The 23,040-nt window shown below is 37.7% G+C and overlaps 1 protein-coding gene and 1 pseudogene across 1 annotated transcript; both read right to left on the bottom strand.

Moving 5' to 3' along the window:
- Positions 1-5,962: 5,962 nt before the first annotated feature.
- Positions 5,963-6,922, bottom strand: LOC101725865 (olfactory receptor 2AP1-like). The gene has a single exon (XM_004861404.2). It carries the CDS (start codon positions 6,896-6,898, stop codon positions 5,963-5,965), a length of 936 nt encoding a protein of 311 aa, XP_004861461.1. The 5' UTR covers positions 6,899-6,922.
- Positions 6,923-16,229: 9,307 nt separating this feature from the next.
- Positions 16,230-17,162, bottom strand: LOC101726225 (olfactory receptor 6C2-like; annotated as a pseudogene).
- Positions 17,163-23,040: the final 5,878 nt, after the last annotated feature.

Below are 23,040 nucleotides of genomic sequence, written 5' to 3'. Positions count from 1 at the left end.
TTCTTTATCCAGTCTCCAACTGATGGGCAATTGGGCTGTTTCCATGTTTTAGCTATTAACAAACTGGGCCTCTATAAACATAGGTGCACATATATCATTATAGTATGATTCTTTTCATTCTTTTGGGAAGTTACCCAGCAGAGAAATAGTAGGGTCAAATGTGAACTCTAATCCTATTTCTTTGAGGTATCTCCATATTGATTTCCACAGTGGTTGCACCAGTCTGCACTCCCACCAACAATGGAGAAGGGTTCCTTTCTCCCCACAACCCTGACAGTATTTGTTATTGGTTGATTTCAAGATAGCAGCCATTCTTTGGGGTGTGAGGGGAATCTCAGCATTATTTTCTTCTGCATCTCTCAAATGACCGGTGATGCTGAACATTTTTTTCATATGTTTATTTGCTGCTTTCACTTCTTTGTCTGAGAAATGTCTGTTCATTTCAGATGCCCATTTTTGAATTGGGTCTTTATGTTTGGGGGGGGTCTGACTTTTTTGAGTACTTTCTATATTCTAGATAGTAGACCTTTGTCTGAGGAACAGCTGGTAAAATTTTTTTCCCACATTTTAGGTTATCTCTTAGCTCTGTTGGTGGTTTCTCTTGCAGTGCAGAAGCTTTTTAATAAGATGAGATCCCAGTTGTTTAGTCTTTGTGCTAGTTCCTGTGCCACTGAGGATTTGTTCATAAAGTCTTTTCCTATGGCAGTGTATTTGAGTGTTCAATCTAACTTATCTTCTGGAAAGTTTAGTGTTTCTGTTTTAATATTTAGATCTTTAATCCCTTCAATTTTAGTTTAGTGCATGGTAAAAGATAGGGGTCTAGTTTTAATCTTTGGCAGGTTGAAATTCAGTTTTTCCAACACCATTTATTAAATAGCCTATCTTTCCTCCAGGGAGGATGGTTGGCTTCTTTGTCAAAGATGAGGTGGCTGAGTAATCATTAATCATTGGGAATTTGCACCTTTACAAATCTCGCTTGGTTCTTATTTTTTTTCCCCAATCCCCTGCCCTTCCTTCAACCCCTCCATCCCTCCCTATTTACAAAGATTTTGTTTCCATTTTTTCATTTTCTCATATTAATTCCATTCCCTTCTTTCCTTTCCCCTCCCCTTCACACTTCCCCTTCCTCTTTGCCCCTTTTCTTCCTATTTCACATTATCTCTTATTCCTCTTAGTCCTTATTTACACTTTCAGTTTCTCACACCAGAGAAACTATTTGGTGTTTACACCTGTGTGTCCTATTTATTTCATTTCATAGTATTGCCTCAATGTGGATCCATTTAGCTATGAATGTCTGTAATTTCTCATTCTTTATGGCTGAGTAGTACTCCATTTTATTAAAAAAACACATTTTATGTATCCAGTGTACAGTATGGGCAATTGGGCAGCTTCCAAATTTTAGCTATTACAAATTATGCTGCCATGAATATGGGTGTACATATATCACTGTGGTTTGATTCTTTTAATTCTTTGGTGAAGTTACCCAGCTTGGGAATAGCTGGGTCAAATGAGACTTCCAGTACTAGTTCTTTGAGGTATCTCCATTCTGATTTCCACAATGGTTACACCAGTCTATACTCCTACCAGCAGTGGAGCAGGGTTCCTCTTTCCCCACAGCCCTGCCAGCATTTGTTATTGGTTGATTTCATGACAGCAGCCATTCTTTCTGGGATGAAGTGGAATCTTAGCATTGTTTTCATCTGCATCTCTCGAATGACCAGTGATGTTGAACATTCTTTCATATGTTTATTTGCTATTTCTCCTTCTTTTTTTGAGAAATGTCTGTTCATTTCAGATGGCCATTTTTGGATTGGGTCTTTAAATTTGGGAGGTCTGATTTTCTTAAGTTCGTTATATATTCTAGATAGTAGAACTTTGAGGAACAGCAAGTGAAAATTTCCCCCCACATTTTGGGTTGTCTCTTCACACTGTTGGTGGTTTCTCTTGCTGTGCAGAAGCTTTTTAATTAGAAGAGATCCCACTTGTTGATGGTTTGTGTTAGTTCACAGGCAACTGAGGTTTTGTTCATAAAGTCTTTTCCTACACAAATCCCTTCAAGAGTTCTACCTAACCACTGTTTCAGTCAGTTTAATGTTGCTGTTTTAATATTTAGATCTTTAATCCATTTTGATTTTAGCTTAGTGCATGGTGAGAGGTATAGGTCTAGTTTTAATCTTTGGGAAGTTGAAACCCAATTTTTGCAGGACCCTTTATTAAAGAGGCTATCTTTCCTCCAGTGAGGCTGTTTGGCTCCTTTGTCAAAGATGAAATGGCTGAGTGTGTCTGGAGTTGTTTCTGCATCTTCTAATCTGTTCCACTGTTCCTCAGGTCTGTTTCTTTGTGAGTACCATGGTGTTTGTAACCACAGTAGCTTTGTAGTATAGTTTCAAGGTGGGGGTTGTGCTATGTTTGATTATGTTTTCAATTTCATTGATATTGGTTTGTTTAGAATCTAGGTCTTCTTCATTCAACTTTGGCAATTCATACGTATCTAGGAATATGTCTATTTTTTCTGTGTTTTCCATCTTATTGGTGTACAAGTTCTGGAAGTGGGTATTGATGATCCTCTGGCTTTCTGCTGGGTCTGTTGTAATTTCATCCTTTTCATTCCTAAGTGCATAGATTTGTGCCTTTTCCTGATAATGTTGGCTAAGTGTTTGTCAGTTTTGTTTATTCTTTCGAAGAACCAACTCTGGGCTTCATTGATTTTTTGTATCATTTGGTTAGTCTGCATTCCATTGATTTCTGCTCTGATCTTTATAATTTCCCCCTGTGTATGAGCTTTAGGTTTGTCCTGCTCTTTTTCTAGAAGCTTGAGGTTCAGCATCAGGTTGTTTAATTGGGCTCACTTTGTTTTCCTAATATGAGTATTCTGTGCTATGAATTTCCCTTGTAAGAATTCTTTCATTGTATCCCGTAGATTCTGATAATTTTTTTTGTTAAATTCTTTTATTGGTACATTTTAGGTATACAACACAATTACATTTCTCATTGGGAACTTATACCTTTACATGATGCATCTTGGTTATTATTTTTTCCCCATTCCTAGCCCTCCCTTCACCCCCTCCACCCTTCCCTATTTACAAAGACTTTATTTCCATTTTTTCCATTCCTCATCAATTTTACTTTCCCTTCTTTCCTTTCCCCTGCCCCTCCCACTACCCTTACCCCTTTGGAACTTTTTTTCCTATTTTGCATTATCGATTATTCATTCTAATCATTGGTACATTTTAGGTATACAATATAAAGACATTCATCATTGGAAATTTGCACCTTTACATAATCTCTCTTGTTCTTATTTTTCACCCTTGGCCAGCCCTCCCTTCAACCCCTCCATTCCTTCATATTTACAAAGATTCTGTTCCTGTTTTTCCATTTTCTCATATTAATTCCATTTCTTTCTATCCTTTCCCCTATCCCTCCCACTTCCTTCCCCTTTGGCCCTTTTCTTTCTATGTCACATTTTCTTTCTATTATACATTTTAGTCCTTATTTGCACTTTCAGTTTCTCACACCAGAGAAACTATTCAGTATTTACACATGTGTGTCCTATTTATTTCACTTAAGAGTATTGCCTCAATGTGCATCCACTTAGCTATAAATGTCTCTAATTTCTCATTTTTAATGACTAATACTCCATTTTATAAAAAAATTTTTTTCTTTATCCAGTCTCAAGTTGATGGGGATTTGGGCTGTTTCCAAGTTTTAGCTATCACAAACTGTGCTGCACCAAAGTCTTAAAAAATTCCTTAATGTCCAATTGTTACTATCTTGTGTTTATTGTGGTGCCTATTTCACTATTGTTTATAAGGACAATATCTCACTGTAGGGAAATGCAGTGGGAGATATAATGAAGCAGCCCTTTGAAAAATATAGTAGAATAAATGTGATCAAAGAAAATAGAATTGAACAGTCAGTTATAAGTTGTATTGATGCCCTAAATAGGGAGAATGAGAGTCTGAAGTCTGCTAACAAGCAGTTAAATGTAATTGTGAGATCCAGAGAGCCCATGTAGTACCTTATAAAAGAGGAATTTATCTCCTCTAATGGAAGGACAGACATAACTGAGTGGCATATTCATCTACTTTTTAAAGTTATAAAGCTCCAGAGACATTTGAATCATTAGCAAGTCAGTTCTGTTATAAAGTTTTGGACTCTGATGTGGGGAAATTGGAACTGCAAATATGTAAAAGGGGCAACATTAATGGATTTGTCCAAGTATTTTGACTTTGAAAATCTCTATAAACACACTAGATTTGCAGATATAGCTACTATCCCTAGTAAGCACTACCTGGAAGATGTTTCAGAGCTCTTTCCTCCACAAGGCACAACTAGATCAGTGGTGATGAAGCTTTGTGTTATTTTTTTTTAAGACAAAAGACATTAATGTATATGTTGTGTTTTGTAAACTAAAACCTCAGTATTCAGGTTTAATTACAGTGTTGGTACTTTGGAATAAATAAATGGGTTTTGGGTTATAGTTTGGGCAGTTGTCTATAAATGTTCCACCATCATTGCACTAGATGCCTCCCTCAGGACCTGTTCTCAACTCCCTACCTCAATGTTAAGCTGATATGTTAGGGTTAAATCTATATAACCCAGCTGGATACATAAGGAAGGAAATAATCCATACACTGATGTACCAATAACCAGGTAACTTGTGCTGGCCAGGGTCAGAGGCATGTTCGTGGGATAAGGGGTCCAGTATGTAAGCCTGACTGTGATAGAATTTATTGGCTTGAGAGCACTATCTCAAGGTATGGGATTTAATACCCTAGCAAGAACCTCACTCCATTCCTGGTTGGCTGGAAAAAGTGATGTGCCACACTTAGTGATGTAGGAATACCCGTATTTCCTGGAAGATGATAAGTGAATCTAGGCTGAGGAAGGTGGGCACAATGGAATGTATAGATACTGTAAGAGCATAAGACTCATTAAATGATTTGTTCCACATGTGGGTCTATATTCAAGGACATGAGAGTTTTGCCTTGAAGAAGTTCACCAGTGTCACAAAAGTTTGGTGATGCCTCTCATTCACAAAGGATGATTGTGGGAGTGATGTTAATGGAGATAATAGGGCCTAAAATATTAGATGCTAAATGGCTCCACTTAAGAACAGAATCCAGGGGCTACACAAGATTGGCAAGGTCAGAGTGATATCTAGTGTACCTTGAATGCAAGAAGTTGTGGAGATAGTTAATACAGTAATAGTGTCCTTCATCATGACTGCCCCAGAATTGCCTTCAAATACATCTTCTAAAAGTCAGGCCCATCTTTGCCACATTCTAGCTCTTGATAGCTTTTCATAAAAAATGCCTAACATGTATTCTTTTCTGAGTCTTTAAATATTGCCTAGATGATTCCCTTATAAGAGCTTTCATTCTGATTTAAACCCTTCAATTAGACAGTGAGAAATGTCCTTGTGAGAACTCATAGAACCTAGCACTGTACAATAGGAAGACACTTCTGTAGGAGATGCCAGAAAGAGGCATCTCAGAGGGAGATACTTCAGAAATCAAATTGTTTAAAATTCAGGGAACAGTTATCTGGAATAGGATTTTTGTTTTTGCATAAAATCAGGAATAATTTCTTCTGAGATGTAGCCAATCATTTCTGACACATTGTACAGTATTTATAAGTTTTTGATAGTTACTGATAAGACTGAGCTCCTTGTGAGTAGACAGATACAATTTTTCAGGAGACCATCAGACTTAGGATAAGCAAATAGTTTTAAGATAATTTTCTATATGTAGTCAGACAGTATTATTTTTCTGCTTTTACCCTTTATTAAAAGATACTTATGAGAAAAAAATTGAACTGTCCTTCTTGCAGTACCTTTCTCTTGCCAGAAAATTTGAATAAACTTTTTGACATATGCTCACATTCAATTTATCTGAGACATCATCTTAACAAAAGAGGAACTTCATAAACATCAATCAAATTTCCATTTATTTTGAGAACACTAAAATGAATAAAGATGCAATATTTTCCTAGTCATATCCTTGAAGGCTTGTTTTACTTGTTTGTTCCTCAGAGTGTAAATGAATGGGTTCAGTAAAGGGGCAAGTGAGGTATTGAGCATAGCTACTCCTTTATTGAAGGCAACTCCTTCTTTAGCTGAAGGCTTTATGTACATGAAGATGCAGCTTCCATAAGAGAGGGAGATGACAATCATGTGAGAAGAACATGTGGAAAAAACCTTTTTCCTTTTTTGAGCTGAAGGAATTTTCAGAATGGTTCTAATGATATTTGCATAGGAGAGAATCACCAGCTCTAGGGTGACCACTAAGGTCACAACTGCTAAGATAAAGTCAACCAGTTCCAGTAGACTAGTATCTGAACAAGATATTTCCATTAGGGGTCCATAGTCACAATAATAATGATTTAGTACATTGGAAGCACAGAACTTTAGTTGACTGGTTGGGATGATTGGGAGCAAGATGATTAGGAATCCACATACCCAAGACCAGAGTACCAGCTGTATACAGACCTTGTTGTTCATGATGGTGGTGTAATGCAGGGGTTTGCAGATGGCCACATAACGGTCATAGGACATGGCAGTCAGAAGGTAAAACTCTGTGGCCCCAAAGAAGATGGCAAAGAAATATTGAGTGAAGCATCCAGCAAAGCTGATAGTCTTAGTCCCAGTTAAGATGCTGAACAGCAGCCTAGGAGTAAAAGTGGATGTAAAAGAAATTTCCAGGAAGGAGAAATTTTGAAGGAAAAAATACATAGGAGTCTGGAGATGGGAATCCAGTAGGGTGAGGATAATAATGGTCAGATTACCTAAAATGCTTAACAAGTATGTGAGGAAGAGAAAAACAAAAATGATAATTTGAAGTTCTGGGCTATCTGTTAGTCCCAACAAGATGAATTCAGTTAAAGTTTGGTTTTTCATTGCTAACTTCTGCCTGTGAAACTGAGAAAGAGAAATACATGAGAGTGGCATGCGGGAATATTGAGTAGAAGTTGTAGATTTTCCTTAAAATTTCTTCATGGGAAAATCTTCTGCCCCATCTGACCCAAACAGAATGTCTGTTGGTCTCAATCTGACTCTTCACAAAATATGTTTGTAAATTCCCATCTAGGAAGGAGACTTTGCTTCTGGGGCCTATACTTCTCAGAACAGTATAATGACCACTTGACTCTCCTGAATTTAAATTTTACCACTTTATTCTCTGTTTTCTTTTTTTATCTATGAAACCCTTTTATGAATGTGTTTCCTCACCCTAATGCCTTTGTGATTTGCTTTCTTGTAGCCCTCTTCAACATATTGGGTGTCTCCTCCATCATTTTGCTTTGTCTAATAACAATCTCCAACCTGCCAGTGCAGAAGCAAATCACTGTTTTTATGCATTTTAGATTTTGTGCCTGGAAGCAGAGCTTGAGAAAGGTTCAAAATATTGAGTTCTGTATGGATACATTTCTCCATTTTTCCTGATACTGGACATAGAACTCAGGGTCTCATTTGTGCCAGGCAAGTGCTTTACCAATGAGCTACACCTACAGCTCTTTTTATCTTTTATTTTGAGACAGGATCTAACTAAGTTTCCCAGGGAACTTGGGATCCTCTTGTGTAGCTGAAATTATAGGTATGCGTCACTGTGCTTGGGCCTTTCTGTATTTTTATCTAGTGGTAGCCAATAGCACTATATACTTCTAGCTATATAGATAGCCAATAATTCTAGAAGTTTTTTTTTAGTTGCTTAAAAATATAATGAGATACGTTTATCTGAACTTGGATCCCTTATGCTTTTCCAGGGTGCAGAACAAAGACATGACTGTGTTATATGAAATTAGGGAAGGGTTGGCCTTGCATGCTAACAAGGGTTTCTTATAGAAAAGTACCTGCTAGAATCAAGGATCCTTTTGGGTACTTATCTTGTGTTCTGATCACTAAGAATCCTTGAAACTAACAAGCCTCAAAGTCCCTTTTGAGCTAGGTGCCTACCTAGGTCAACAGAGGTTCACCCATGCCTCTGTACCATCATAATCATGGATTGAAAATCCATGGCCATGCTACCCAGCACCTGGGAGGCTCAAGCTTCTCAATCCCTTCCTGTTCCCTAGCCTTTGTTTTTAGAGAATTTCTCTATTTTATCATTAAAAAATTCACATTAATATTTTACAGAAAACCCAGCACAAGTGTACATGGATAATTATTCAAAGATGTTAATTTCATCATTGCTTGTAAAAATAAAACACTGCAAATAATAAAAAATTCACCAGAATGTAATTGGCTAAATAAATTAATTTCTTTTGTGGAATAAAATTGGAAGTTTAAATGTACTGATTTGGATGTGATTATAATATTTTGCTAGATTTAGACAGGTTGAAGCCCATTACATATAGTATGATTTTACCTATGTGTCTATTCACAAATATCTGGAAGAATATCAAATAGTCAGAGATAGTTATTTCTGGAGTATCACTCTGAAAAGGGTGTAAGATTATCCTTTTTATTTGATGCTTGTTTGGTCACTTAAAAATTTATAAACAAGCTTAAGTGACCTTTTAGTTAACAAAATATTCCATAAAGAATATTATAAATTCACATTCAGATGGATCTAATAATCTATCCTCAATATTGGTGAGCTGTGGATATACTCATATATTTTTTTTTTGGTACTGGGTATCGAACTTGGGACCTTGTGCTTGTGAGGCAGGCGGTGGAACCACTGAGCTAAATTGCTGGCCCAACATACTCATTTTTGATACAGGAAAAGTGATGAGGGATTTTACCTTTGGATGCTATGTGAGGTGAGCCAGAACTGAGAAGTCAGATGTGGATGAAGAGGTATAAAGTATTTTCTTTCCTAATATTAATTTTTGCCATGACTGCTCACAAAGCATACAGGCAGGCTTCTTGGGCACTAGTTTGAAAAGAAGTAGTTTTCTAGCTCTTCTTGCCTTTATCCAATCACTTTCTATAGCTCTTTCTTCACTGATTCAAATTGGAGCTGGACCTATTCCTGAAGATTCTCCCTTTTTAAAGCAAGTCAAAGAGCAGAGAAACATTATACTACTTAAAGTCTCATCTCCTCCATTTTGTCTGAAAGTTGGTCACAGACTTCATTGTAAATTTATATCAATTTCAGTGATACACATTGTATCTAGTTTACTCAGCAGAGAAATTGAGAGATAAATTATTGCCATGGGACCTATGTTCAAAACTGTTAATTGGCTTCTTTTAAAAGAAATACTGGCAATTAGCTTTTAATAGGTGGCTAGGGAAGATGTTCCAAACAGACCCATGAGAAAGCTGCCATAGGATGCCAGTAACAGGATAAAGTCCTTGTGGGAATTGATGCAATAACAATAGTAAAAAAACAAAACAATATCATTTTCTTGAGGAGTTCACCTGAAATGGGCAGAGTGTTTATCAATTTCTGTTCTTTATCATTATACACTTGAGGCAGTTATTGTTAGGCTCTTAGATCACCTGTTTATTAAGTGTGTGATTTGAGCAAATTAGCTGTGCCTCAGATGCCTCATACATAAAAAAGGGGAGTAAGAAGAGTACCTCTGGCATATGTTTTTCATGTGCACTAAGTGTGTTCATATGTGTGGTGTGTTGAGAACAGTGACTGGGAAATATCTAGCTAGTATTTCTGACAAATATTTGGATGACTTTCTTAAAGGCATAATGAGCTTCAGAGCCCATTTGTAAAGCTAAGCATTCTCAGCACTCCTAGGACTGTCAGTATTGTGAAAATGTTACTAATGTTAGACAGATATTCCTTTTTTATGAAGATTAACAATGTTATTGGCTATATTTTTTCTTAGAAAAATTTATTTTTATAATTATAATTATTAACACATATTAATTGTACAAATTCATGAGACTAACAGTGGTATTTCCATACAGGCTTACATTGATCATGTTGCATTGATCTTGTTCATTTATTTTTTTTCTACTCTCACCCCATTCCTCCCTTTTCCCCTAGCACCCTTCCTGGTCCCTGGTAATCTTACTTCTGATTTTTTAGCTCATCTTTTTGTTGTCGTTGTTTCCACATATGAGAGATAAAGTGTGATATGTGTGTCTTTCTATGTCTGCCTTACTGGCTTAACATAGTGTCCTCCAATTCTACCCACTTTTCTACAAAAGAAAGACTTTCATTTTTCTTTATGGTTGACTAATACTCCATTGTGTAGGTATACCATATTTCTTTTATCCATTCATCTGTTGACAGGCACTCAGGCTGATTCCATATCTTGGCTATTGTGAACAGTGCCACAATAAACATGGGAATACAGGTATGTATTTTGTATGCTTACTTCATTTTCTTTAGATGTATATTCAGGAGTGGGATAGATAATTCAATTTTTAATTTTTTGAGAAATCTTTACACTATTTTTCATAATGTCTTTACATGTCCAGTAACAGTGTATTTTTTTCCTCCACATCTTCCTCCTCCTCCTTCTCCTCACTATTATTTGTGTGGTACTGGGGATTGAACCCAGGGAGTACTGAGCCATGTCTCCTGCACTTTTTATATTTTTATTTTGAGACAAGGTCTTGCTAAATTGTACAGATTGGCCTTGAACTTGTGATCTTCAGCTTCAGCTTCCTAAGTAGCTGGGTATAAGAGATATTACTGAAAACCCCGGCCATGGGTCTTGATCTCCTGTGAGCCAATATGACATCCACAAGATAGGAAAGATGGAAATAAAGACACAGAGACAGAGACTTGAGAGAAACTGAGCCTTGGGCTGATCTCAGCTGGTCTGAGCATCAAAGATAAAGACATCAAGAACACCCAGTGTTTATTGATTGCAAGCATGGGAATAAGGGAAGCTGGACAGGCCTTGTGACACTTGCTGACAAGTGTCAAGTGGGCAGGACTGTAGAATGAGGGCACTAGCACAACTTTGCAGAAAAGAACAAATGATTAATTCAGTGGGGAAGAATGTAGTTGTAGTCAGTTGACCTTGGCTGAAAGTGAACTCAGCTGATTAGACTACTTTCAGTGTAACAGCCAAATTATGGAGGGGCAAGAAGTTTGTGCCATTATAGCCAGCTAATACTGGGCAGAGGTGTCTGCTACAGCTGGGATTACAGGTGTGCACTGCCATATTGAACTTTTTTTTTTGATAATACTCATTCTGACATTTTGTGGTATTGAGGATTGAACTTAGGGCCTTGCACACATGCTAGGCAAACACCCTACCACTGAGCTATATCCCAGTCCTTTTAAAATTTAATTTTGAGACAAAGTGTTGCTATGTTGTCCAGGGTAGCCTTCAATTTGTTATCCTCCTGCCTCAGGAAATGGAGTAGCTATGAATACAGGTGGGTGACACCATACATTGTTGGTGTCTTTCTTTAGAGGAGAATTGCTCTGGGAGCCATTGCAAGATATGTCAGTCAAAGCCCAAGTGTCTAGGGACTCCTGGAAGACATGACCCCATCCTTAGTGCAGGTGCATGACAGGCATCCTTGTATAACTATAAATCAACTATGCCTATGCAGTATGTTCATGCAAAGCTACACAGCTATTGTTTTTCAGTATGGCTCAATATATGATAATGGGGACTATAACTGCCATGAAATAAAGAATTTTGTAACTGCTATTGCCAATGTCTACCTCATTTGCTTTCTTCTCTTTGGGACTCTCACCTAAAAAATTACCCCTTCAGCCCCTCAACCCCAACACTTGGTGTAGTCAGCAGGATACAAAGGTGGAGGTCTCCATGGCATCTGCAGAGACAGCTCCCAGTAGTAACAGGGAACCCTGGGAAGCTACTGATATGAGTCTCCTGGCCTCACTCTGGATGCTGATAGCTACCTTTTTGGCAGCTCAGAAATCTCTGGAGTACTAAGAGGCAGTCCACCTGACACCTGGAAATGTTTTATGGGCTTTGGAAACACTGGAGACACAGATTACTACCCTCCACTTTAAATCAATGGGGTGGAAGGTTTAGTTGTTTTTTTCTCTTTTAATTAGTTATTTTTTTTGGTTAAATTCTTTTATTGGTACATTTTAGGTATACAACACAATTATATTTCTCATTGGGAATTTGTACCTTTACATGATGCATCTTGGTTCTTATTTTTTCCCCATTCCTAGCCCTCCCTTCACCCCTTCCACCCTTCCCTATTTACAAAGACTTAATTTTCATTTTTTCCATTTCTCATCAGTTTTCCTTTCCCTTCTTTCCATTTCCCTGCCCCTCCCACTACCCCTACCCCTTTGGACCTTTTCTTGCTATTTTGCATTATCGACTATTCATTCTAATCATTGGTACATTTTAGGTATGCGATATAATGACATTCATCATTGGAAATTTTGCACCTTTACATAAACTCTCTTGGTTCCTATTTTTCACCCTTGGCCAGCCCTCCCTTCAACCCCTCCATTCCTCCCTATTTACAAAGATTCTGCTCCTATTTTTCCATTTTCTCATATTAATTCCATTCCCTTCTATCCTTTCCCTTACCCCTCCCACTTCCTTCACCTTTGCCCCTTTTCTGCCTATTTTACATTACCTATTATACATTTTAGTCCTTATATACACTTTCAATTTCTCACACCAGAGAAACTATTTGGTATTTATACACGTGTGTCCTATTTATTTCACTCAAGTGTATTGCCTCAATGTGCATCCACTTAGATATAAATGTCTCTAATTTCTCATTTTTTATGGCTGAATAGTACTCCATTTGATAAAAAAAACACATTTTCTTTATCCAGTCTCCAGTTGATGGGCATTTGGGCTGTTTCCAACTTTTAGCTATCACAATCTGTGCTTCTGTGAACATGGGCACACATATATCACTGTGGTATGATTCTTTTAATTCTTTGGGGAAGATCCCCAGCAGTGGAATAGCAGGGTCAAATGGGTCTTCCAGTCCTAGTTCTTTGAGGTATCTCCATACTGATTCCCACAGTGGTTGCACCAGTCTACATTCCCACCAGCAGTGGAGCAGGGTTTCTCTTTCCCCACAGCCATGCCAGCACTTGATATTGGTTGATTTCATGATAGCAGCCATTCTTTCTGGAGTGAGGTGGAATTTCAGCATTATTTTCATTTGCATCTCTCAAATGACCAGTGATGTTGAACATTTTTTCATGTATTTATTTGCTGTTTCTACTTCTTTGTCTGAGAAATGTCTGTTCATTTCAGATGCCAATTTTCAGATTGGGTCTTTAAATTTGGGAGGTCTGATCTTTTTAAGTTCTTTATAGATTCGAGATAGTAGACTTTTGTCTGAGGAAAAGCAGGTGAAGATTTTTTCCCACATTGTGGGTTGTCTCTTCACACTGCTGGTGGTTTCTTTTGCTGTGCAGAAGCTTTTTAAGGAGAAGAGATCCCACTTGTTGATTGTTTATGCTAGTTCATGGGCAACTGAGGTTTTGTTCATAAAATCTTTTCCTACACCGATGTCTTCAAGAGTTCTACCTAACCTTTGTTATAAGTGGTTCAGTGTTTCTACTTTAATATTTAGATCTTTAATCCATTTTGATTTTAGCTTAGTGCATGGTGAGAGATATAGGTCTAGTTTTAATCTTTGGCAAGTTGAAACCCAATTTTTCCAGCACCATTTATTAAAGAGGCTATCTTTCCTCCAGTGAGGGTGTTTGACTCCTTTATCAAAGATGAGATGGCTGAGTATTTCTGGCATTGTTTATGTATCTTCTAATCTGTTCCACTGGTCCTCAGGTCTGTTTCTTTGCCAGTACCATGCTGTTTTTATCACAGTAGCTTTGTAGTATAGTTGCAGGTTGGGGATTGTGATACCCCCTGCCATGTCTCTGTTACCTAGAATTGTTTTTGCTATTCTGGGTCTCTTCTTGTTCCAAAGGAATTTTTGGATTGTTTTCTCAAGGTCCATGAAGTATGCTGCTGGGATCTCAATTGGAATTGCATTAAATCTATATAGCAGTTTTGGAAGTATGGCCATTTTCACTATATTAATCCTTCCTACCCAGGAGCAGGTCATGTCTGTCCATTTTCTGATATCATCTTCAATCTCTCTCTCTTTTTTTCCAATCTCTCTTTTCAGAGTGCCATAGTTTTCAGAGAAGAGGTCTTTGATTTCTTTCATTAGGTTGATTCCTAGGTATTTCAGTTTTTTTGGATGCTATTGTGAAAGGAATTATTTGCCCTATTTCTCTCTCAGTGAGTCTGTCATTGGTGTAGAGGAAAGCTATTGATTTTTGTGTGTTGACCTTGTAACCAGCTACTTGGCTGAATTTGGTTATTAAGTCTAGAAGACTTTTGGTGGAGTTCTTGGGATCTTCTATATAGAGTATCATGTCATCTGCAAATAATGACAATTTGACTTCTTCATTTCCTATCTTTATTCCTTTTATTTCTTTCTCTTGTCTAATTGCCGTGGCTAATGCTTCCAGAACTATATTGAACAAGAGTGGTGATAGTGGACATCCTTGTCTTGTTCCTGATTTTAGTGTGAATGATTTCAGTTTTTGACCATTTAGTATGATATTGGCTGTTGGTTTTTCATAGATGGCTTCTATCAGTCAGAGGTAGAGACCATCTATTCCAATTTTTTGTAGGGTTTTGATCATAAATGCATGTTGGATTTTGTCAAATGCTTTTTCTGCATCTATGGAGATAATTGTAAAAAGATCAGACCTCCAGAAAGAATGGCTGCTGTCATGAAATCAACCAATAACAAATGCTGGTGGGGCTGTGGGGAAGGAGGAACCCTGCTCCACTGCTGGTGGGAGTGTAGACTGGTTCAAGCACTGTGGAAATCAGTATGGAGATACATCAAAGAACTAGGACTGGAAGTCCCATTTGACCCTGGTATTCCACTGCTGGGGATCTTCCCCAAAGAATTAAAAAATCATACCACAGTGATATATGTGCCCCAAGTTCATAACAGCACAGTTTGTAATAGCTAAAAGTTGGAAACAGCCCAAATGCCCATCAACTGGAGACTGGATAAAGAAAATGTTTTTTTTTTTTATAAAATGGAGTACTACTCAGCCATAAAAAATGAGAAATTAGAAGCATTTATGGCTAAGTGGATGCACATTGAGGCGATACTCTTAAGTGAAATAAATAGGACACACATGAATAAATACCGAATAGTTTCTCTGGTGTGAGAAACTGAAAGTGTAAATAAGGACTAAATGTATAATAGTTCATGTGAAATAGGAAGAAAAGGGGCAAAGGGGAAGGAAGTGGGAGGGCTAGGGGAAAGGAGAGAAAGGAATGGGATTAATATGAGAAAATGGATAAATAGGAACAAAATCTTTGTAAATAGGGAGGAATGGAGGGGTTGAAAGGAGGGCTGGGCAGGGTAAAAAATAAGAACCAAGAGAGACTATGTAAAGGTGCAAATTTCCAAGGATGAATGTCATTATATTGTATACCTAAAATGTACCAATGATTAGAATGAATAGTCGATAATGCAAAATAGGAAGAAAAGGTCCAAAGGGGTAGGGGTAGTCGGAGGGGCAAGGGAAAGGAAAGAAGGGAAAGGAAAAATGATGAGAAATAGAAAAAATGAAAATAAAGTCTTTGTAAATAGGGAAGGGTGGAGGGGGTGAAGGGAGGGCTAGGAATGGGGAAAGAAAATAAGAACCAAGATGCATTATGTAAAGGTACAATTCCCAATAAGAAATGTAATTGTGTTGTATACCTACAATGTACCAATAGAAGAGTTTAATACAAAAAAAATTGATTTTCTAAGAAAGGCAACAAATGCATATAGACACACACACACACATGATAGGAACATGAAATCCTCTTTATGCTGTTAGGAATTTTATAAAAATGTTTCAATGCAAATGGAATAAGAGAAAAATTTCAGTCTACATTTATACTTCCCTGAAAAGTGGGAGAGGTAGATAGTGAATTTTATCAAAGAAAGTCCTCATAAGGTCATTCCTGTAGACATATATCATGATTGCTGGCATTCTTTGAAAATTTGAGACTCAAATCAGAACATATCAGTCAGTGCAAGAGGAATAGATGAACACTAATAAGATAGTAAACTGATGGTATCTGCATTTCTTGGTTCTGTCAGTAATAACAGGTATGTTATATATGTTTGCTGGACTTATTCCCATGTATTTCTGGAAATAAATTAAGCTAAAAAAGATTAGTTACTACCTATATTGAAATAGTGGATTCAGATGTAACAGAGTGGGGTTGTAATATGGTAAAATCACATGTAATGTAGAAGTGGGTGTAAGTAAAATGGAGGTAAGGAATTCTTTTATAATTTGCCATTTTGTGCTTAGAAGTCTTTATTTCATATTGACAGAGGTGATCTTTTTGATCAGGTCTTTGAAAGCTTGTACCACTTAATTGTTCCTGAAAGTATAGATGAAGGGATTTGCAACTTGGGCCACTGACGTGTTGAGCAGGGACACCATCTTATTAAGAGCTACCCCTTCTTTTGCAGATAGTTTAATATAGATACAAATGCACCTTCTATGAGTGATAGAAATCACATTTGTATGGGAAGAACAAGTAGGAAAATCCTTTTTTCTCTGCTGAGCAGAAGGGGATATGAGAATGGTCTTGATGTTGTATGAGTAGGACAGAATCACACCTATTAATGTGAACAGTAGTGTCAACACAGCCAAGAATAATACAAACTACTCTGTAAACTCTGTGCCAGAGCAGGTCATCTTCTGGATGGAAGCAGCATCACAGCCAACATTGTAACATTGGAGTCACAAAACTCGAGCTCAAAGCCCATGCCAAATGGTGGGATGATGATGGCTAGAGCAATTATGTAACAACCAACAAGGAACTTGATGCAGACCTTGTTGTTCAAGACGATGGTGTAATGCAGGGATTTTCAGAGGGCCACATAGCAATCATAGGACATGGCAGTCAGGAGGAAAAACTCTAGCACTCCCAGGAAAATAACAAAAGCTAATTGAGTGGGACATGCATTGTAGGTAACAGATGTCCCTAGATGCCATAGTGTAGAGCAATCTAGGAATGCAGACAGTGGTAGACGAGACTTCCAAGATGGAGAAGCTGTGTAAGAAAAAGTACATGGGTGTTTTAAGTTGGGAATCCACCAGTGTGAGAGTGATGATGGTCAGATTGCCAGCAACGCTCAACAAATTGGTTAAAAACAAAAATATAAAAAGCAGAATCTGTAGATTTCAGTCATCTGTTAGTCCTATCAGGATGAATGTTGTTATTGCTGTATAATTTTTCATCTCTCATCCCAGACTGTGGCCTGGTCTGTGTGTAAAGGTAACAGAAAAGTTAGATTGGAGCAAGGATTGTCAGCATGAGTTATTTAAGGTAAGATTAGGTGAAAATATTAGCTAAAACAGGTTTTATTTTACTTGTTATCTGTTAAAAAAGAGTGCTATTAGTGATACTAGTGGATTATCATTGCAGAGCAGTATAGCTAGAGACCAGCCTGAAGGATCTATCAAAGATTCTTATTTCTAATTTTGACATAGTATTAAATTCCATAGCAGGGCTGGGGATGTAGCTCAGTGGCACAGCACCTGCACGGAAATCGCGAGGCTCTGGGCTCAATTCCGGATACCAAAAAGGAAAAGTGTAAAAAGGGACCCTCCCCCCCCAAAAGCCCCTTAAATTCCATAGAGAAGGCATTCTGTGATTAACAACTCCAGGGAAATGGAGCTGTTTTACACAATCCATGAGAATGCAAATGAAACATTATCCTAAAATAGGCATAGTTCATAATTTAATGACAATAATAGCATTAGGTATGATCATCATTTTCATTTCATGTGAGGTAAATAGGACCGATTACAGCTACAACTGTGAAGTTAAAAAAAATTCTGCTGTCATCCTGTTTCCTCCTTGCTATGACAATTCACACTGTCCTATAAAGTATCTCATGAGTTTCTGCTTTCTTCTTTCCAAAGCACAAAGCCACTCTCACAAGTCAATTCTAAAGGCAGATTCTTGGTGACTTTTTTGTTTTATTATTCATTAAGTTTATTGGTACATTTTAGGTATATAATAAAGTTACATTCATCGTTGGGATCTTGTATCTTTACATGAGTATCTTGGTTCTTATTTTTTCCCCATTTTCCTACCCTCCCTTCACCTCCTCCACCCTTCCCTATTTACAGAGACTTTGTTTCCATTTTTTCCTTTTCTCCATAGTGACTTTTAAAACCATACATGTGTAAATACCAAATAGTTTCTCTGGTGTGAAAAACTGAAAGTGTAAATGAGGATCAAAATGTATAATAGATAATGTGAAATAGGAAGAAAAGGTTGAAAGGGGAGGAGGAATGGGAGGGGTTGGGGAAAGGAAAGAAGGGAAATGAATAAATATGAGAAAAGGAAAAAATGGAAACAAAATCTTTGTAAATAGGGAGGAGTGGAGGAGTTGAAGGGAGGGCAGGGGAATCAAGAAAAAAAAGAACCAAAATATATTATGTAAAGGTACAAATTTCCAATAATGAATGTCAGCATATTGTATACCTAAAATGCACCAATAAAATTAATGAATGAAAAAAAATAATTAAAACAACACTTGAGATCTAGTTTTATGTTTTTTTTGTACTTTATTTTTTATTTGATATTTTAATTTTAATTTTTATGAGTACATGTTTGCAGTACAGAATGATTACATTCATTGCATGGAGTCAGTACATGTGTATAACACATCTGAATTCTTTTTTCCCCTTTTCCTTCCATCCCTTTTTATTTTGCCAGAATTCTGTGTAAAGCCACTCAGTGGAAGTCAGTTTCCCTTGGAACAAAATGCAAACTCCTCTTGTGGTTTATAAGATCCCTCATTGTCACATCACTGTGTGATGCTCCTAATTCATTTGCTGCCTGTCCAGTTGTACAAGTCTTCAGTTCCTTGAAGATACTAAAACTCTTTTCTACTGCAGGGGTTTTGCAATGTTTCCTCTAACTCTGAAATGCTCTGTTTGTACTCTTTCATGAATAGATCTTATTTTTGAGGCTCCCACTTAAATATAATCCCATCAAAAGTACCTTCTTTGGAAGTTCTATCTACTCTGAACATTACAAAAACACTACTGTTTATTTATTTTAGAATACTTATTATAACTTGTAATTAAATATTGATTTTCTTTTAACTTTCATCTTCTACTCTTTAGTAAGGTTTATGAGAATATAGACCATATCTATTGTATAAATTGTCAGAAATCCAGGAAAATCTCTCCTCTGTACATAATAGGTACTCAAGAAATTGTTGCTAAATGAATGAGACCAGTTTGTTCTTTTTTTTTTTTTGTGAGTAGTGAAACATGGAGATTTATTAATTTTGGGCTCATGGTAGAAATATATCATGATTATTCAAGTACCTTTGAACTTACCAGAAATAAAGGGGAATTCTTCAGATCTCAGCAAGGCCCCCCCTTTTTTCTGTTAAGTTTATTGGTACATTTTAGGTATAAAATACAGTTATATTCATCATTGAGACCTTGTACCTTTACATGAGTATCTTGGTTCTTATTTTTTTCCCCTTTCCCTGCCCTCCCTTCACCCCCTCCACCCTTCCCTGTTTGCAAAGACTTTGTTTCCATTTTTTCCTTTTCTCATATTTTTTCTTTTCCCTTCTTTCCTTTCCCTTACCCCTCCCACATCCCCTACTCCTTTAGACCTTTTCTTTCTATTACACGATATCAATTATACATTTTTTTTTACTTGGTGACATTATTTTATTTAAAACATCTGTGGAATATTCTATTTATCATAATAATGAGGAAAAGGAACAAAAAGAAAAGAAGGAAGGCATAAGTATCTAATGGAATCAACCCATTGCTGATGCTGCATGTAGCTATAAACTTATTAGATATGACATGATTTAACTTTCAAAAACTTTCAAGACCATTGATGGTATCGAGAGTAAACATGTCCTTGAAATCATTCTGTGATAGAAAAACAGAAAGGAAGGCAAATTTGTGTGTATTCTCCCTGCATGTTCTTCTTCAAAACAGTTTATAAAATAATCTCAGACAGAGTGTAACATTTGCCAGACAGCTGTTCTAGGGAATGCCAAGACGATAATCCTTGGGTGTATCGTAGTCTTTTGCATTTTTTCCTCTCTTCAGTGAATTCTGGGTCTGGGCCAGTATGGAGACAGACACATGTTCAGGAAGTTCCAAAAGTCTCTAAGGAGATGTCATTTTCCTTGAGGCTTTTTATTTACTTATTTTGGGTTTGTTGTTGTTGTCATTTTTGTTTTTTTGAGATAGGGTCTTGCTATGTAGTTCAGGCTGGTCTTGAACTCACTATGTAGCCCAGGCTGGTCTTGAACTCACAGCAATCCTTCTGTCTCAGCCTCCTGAGTGCTGGGATCACAGGCGTGCACCACCATACCCAGCTCCTTGAGGCATCTATGCCTGTTTTGTTGACCTTTGTGAGAAAGCAGCATCTTGGCGAAGCGATTTACCTGCTCCTGAAGTTCACCAGTTTAGGACTAACCTGGTCCAAATTCCCTTCCAACCCGTGAGATGTCTCCCATGGAGAATGGATGAAACCTCAGACAGGAAGCCACAGACTGGTTGGTCTTAGAGCCGGAAGTCAGCTCCAGGTCACGTGGCCTGGCACCGTCCCTTCTGATTGATTGGTCACCATCCCTGTCTAGCACGAATGAGTTTTATAGAAAACTAAACTCTTTCTACTAAGAAACACGTTCAAAGTCTCATGGATATTTCAATACATGCAATAAGGTTAAGGAAAGAATTCTGGACAGGAAAAGAAGGATTCTGTGCATTTACACAGGCCCGGAGAAAGCCTGAGGCCAGCCTTCCCGTCAAACCTTGCAGTGCCAGTTCTCTGATGCCGCTGCTCCTAAATCTGCATCCTCGGGCACAGAATGAAGAAGACCATGAGTAGCCGTGGAGACAGAAGCCAGGAGTGGTGGTGCACACCCATAATTCCAGCACTCAGGAGGCTGAGGTGGGACATGAATCCAAGGCCAGCCTGGGCCTCGTAGTAAGGCCCTGTCTCTAAAACAAAGCAAACCAAAAAAGAGCCAGTGGCAGACGCACATGAACACAGCACCTGGGAAACAGAGGCTGATTGTAGGCAGAAGCCACAGGAGGAATGTCTGAAGCTACTCAGGTCCTGACTGATGTGCGCTGGAAACCAGATCTCCAGCCACGGGAAATTGTTTCCTCTTGTCATCAGGCTTTCTCCTTAGCTCTCCAGGGAAACAGGTGAGTGTATCAGCCTGCTCGGGCTGCTAACAGCATACCATACCCTGGGTGTCTCACAGATGGAAGTGGGAAGTGGGTCTCCCCTCTCTCTCCATGCGGTTCTGGGGAATTAAAGGTCAAGGTGTGGCAGGGCCAGCACCTCCTCAGGCCTCCCTCCTGGGCTTGCAGATGACGGGCACTGTGTACTGCATCCTCACACATTCCTTCTCCTCTGCTGCCTTCCTGGTGTCTCCTTTGGGTCCAGATCTCTTCCTCCATGTCTTCTGCCGTCAGGTTCTTTCCCAAGCCCCTCCATCCAATCCATCAGTCACCACGCTTTTCATCTTAGCAAGTTTCTCTACCTCAGTTCTTCAGCCAAACAGGGGAGGGAGCAATGTAACTTAGATGATCCCAGGTACCAACCCCCCCCCCCCCAACCCCAAAACAAAACAATGAAACTTAGAGAAGAGAGATGATAATATAACTTATTCCTGGGCTTGTTATAAAAATCTAAAAGGTTACATTGTACAAAGTGAAGCACAGTATTTCACAGTAGTCCTTCATAAAATTCTGCATCTTCATAAACAGCTCCTAGCTTTCTTCCCCTCCAGAATCAAAATGATCTGTTAAAGTAGGCATAGTGGTGCACACCAGTAATTCCACCACTTAGGAGGCTGAGGCAGGAGGATCGCCGAGAGTTCAAAGCCAGCCTGAACTACATAGCAAGACTGTCTCAAAAAAAGAAAAAGGAAAAAAATTGCTCTCGCTAAAACTCAGGTCACTTTCACCTGCCTGGCCCTACATTGCCTGTAGAGTTCCCAAATATCAATTATACATTTTTAAAATTACAATATCGAGGTCTAGAAGACATTACCACAAATTTTATAGAATTTAAAAGGATATCAAGGGAATGGGATTAAGATGAGAAAATGGAAAAATAGGAACAAAATCTTTGTAAATAGGGAGGAATGGAGGGGTTGAAGGGAGGGCTGGGCAAGGGTGAAAAATAAGAACCAAGAGAGACTATGTAAAGGTGCAAATTTCCAATGATGAATGTCATTATATTGTATACCTAAAATGTACCAATGATTAGAATGAATAATCGATAATGCAAACTAGGAAGAAAGGGTCCAAAGGGGTAGGGGTAGTGGGAGGGGCAGGGAAAAGGAAAGAAGGGAAAGGAAAAATGATGAGAAATAGAAAAAATGGAAATAAAGTCTTTGTAAATAGGGAAGGGTGGAGGGGGTGAAGAGAGGGCTAGGAATGGAGAAAAAACAAGAACCAAGATGCATTATGTAAAGGTACAATTCCTAATGAGAAATGTAATTGTGTTGTATACCTACAATATACCAATAAAAGAATTTAATAAAGTGCAAAAAAAAAAGAATTTAAAAGAATATAGAAAGCATTTTACAAAAATCTTTTTTGGAATAAATTTGACAACTTCAAAGAAGCACCTTGGAAGACAAATTAATGAAACTGACTCTGGAGGAAATATAAAATTTGAATAGCAATTATTAAACTATATTCCTAGCTTGAAATCCTACCTATATGACAACAACAGGCTCATATATATTTTAACTGATAAATTATATCAAACATTTAAAGCAGAAAAAAGAAGGAACACCTCTTCCCTCATTTTAGGAAATCAGCATGTGCTAATCCTAAAACTGGATAAAGATGATAGAAGAAAAACGTATAAACATAGGTAAAAATTTGTTTAATAAAACAAACTATTAAAGTCAGATCTGGCAATATGAAGAAAATGGTTTTATTGTAGGGATGGCAGTGTTGGTTCAGCATTGGAAGATCCACCCTCATAAGTCATCATTTTAACAGAGGAAAGGAAAAAGCCATGTGATCATGTCAGTAGTTGGAGAAAAAGTATTGGACTAAATTCTACAGCTGTTCATCATAAAAGCTATCTGGA

This window comes from Heterocephalus glaber, unplaced genomic scaffold (genome assembly GCF_053883595.1).
Source record: "Heterocephalus glaber isolate CG9 unplaced genomic scaffold, H.glaber_assembly_v1.0 deba00001569, whole genome shotgun sequence".
Lineage (NCBI taxonomy): Eukaryota > Metazoa > Chordata > Mammalia > Rodentia > Bathyergidae > Heterocephalus > Heterocephalus glaber.
The sequence above is the reverse complement of the archived record's forward strand: the minus strand, read 5'-3'. Positions and strand labels throughout refer to the sequence as shown.

Bases quoted from the DNA above. Each gene is read 5' to 3' on its own strand.
- LOC101725865 (XM_004861404.2), bottom strand. From the start codon at position 6,898: ATGAAAAACCAAACTTTAACTGAATTCATCTTGTTGGGACTAACAGAT.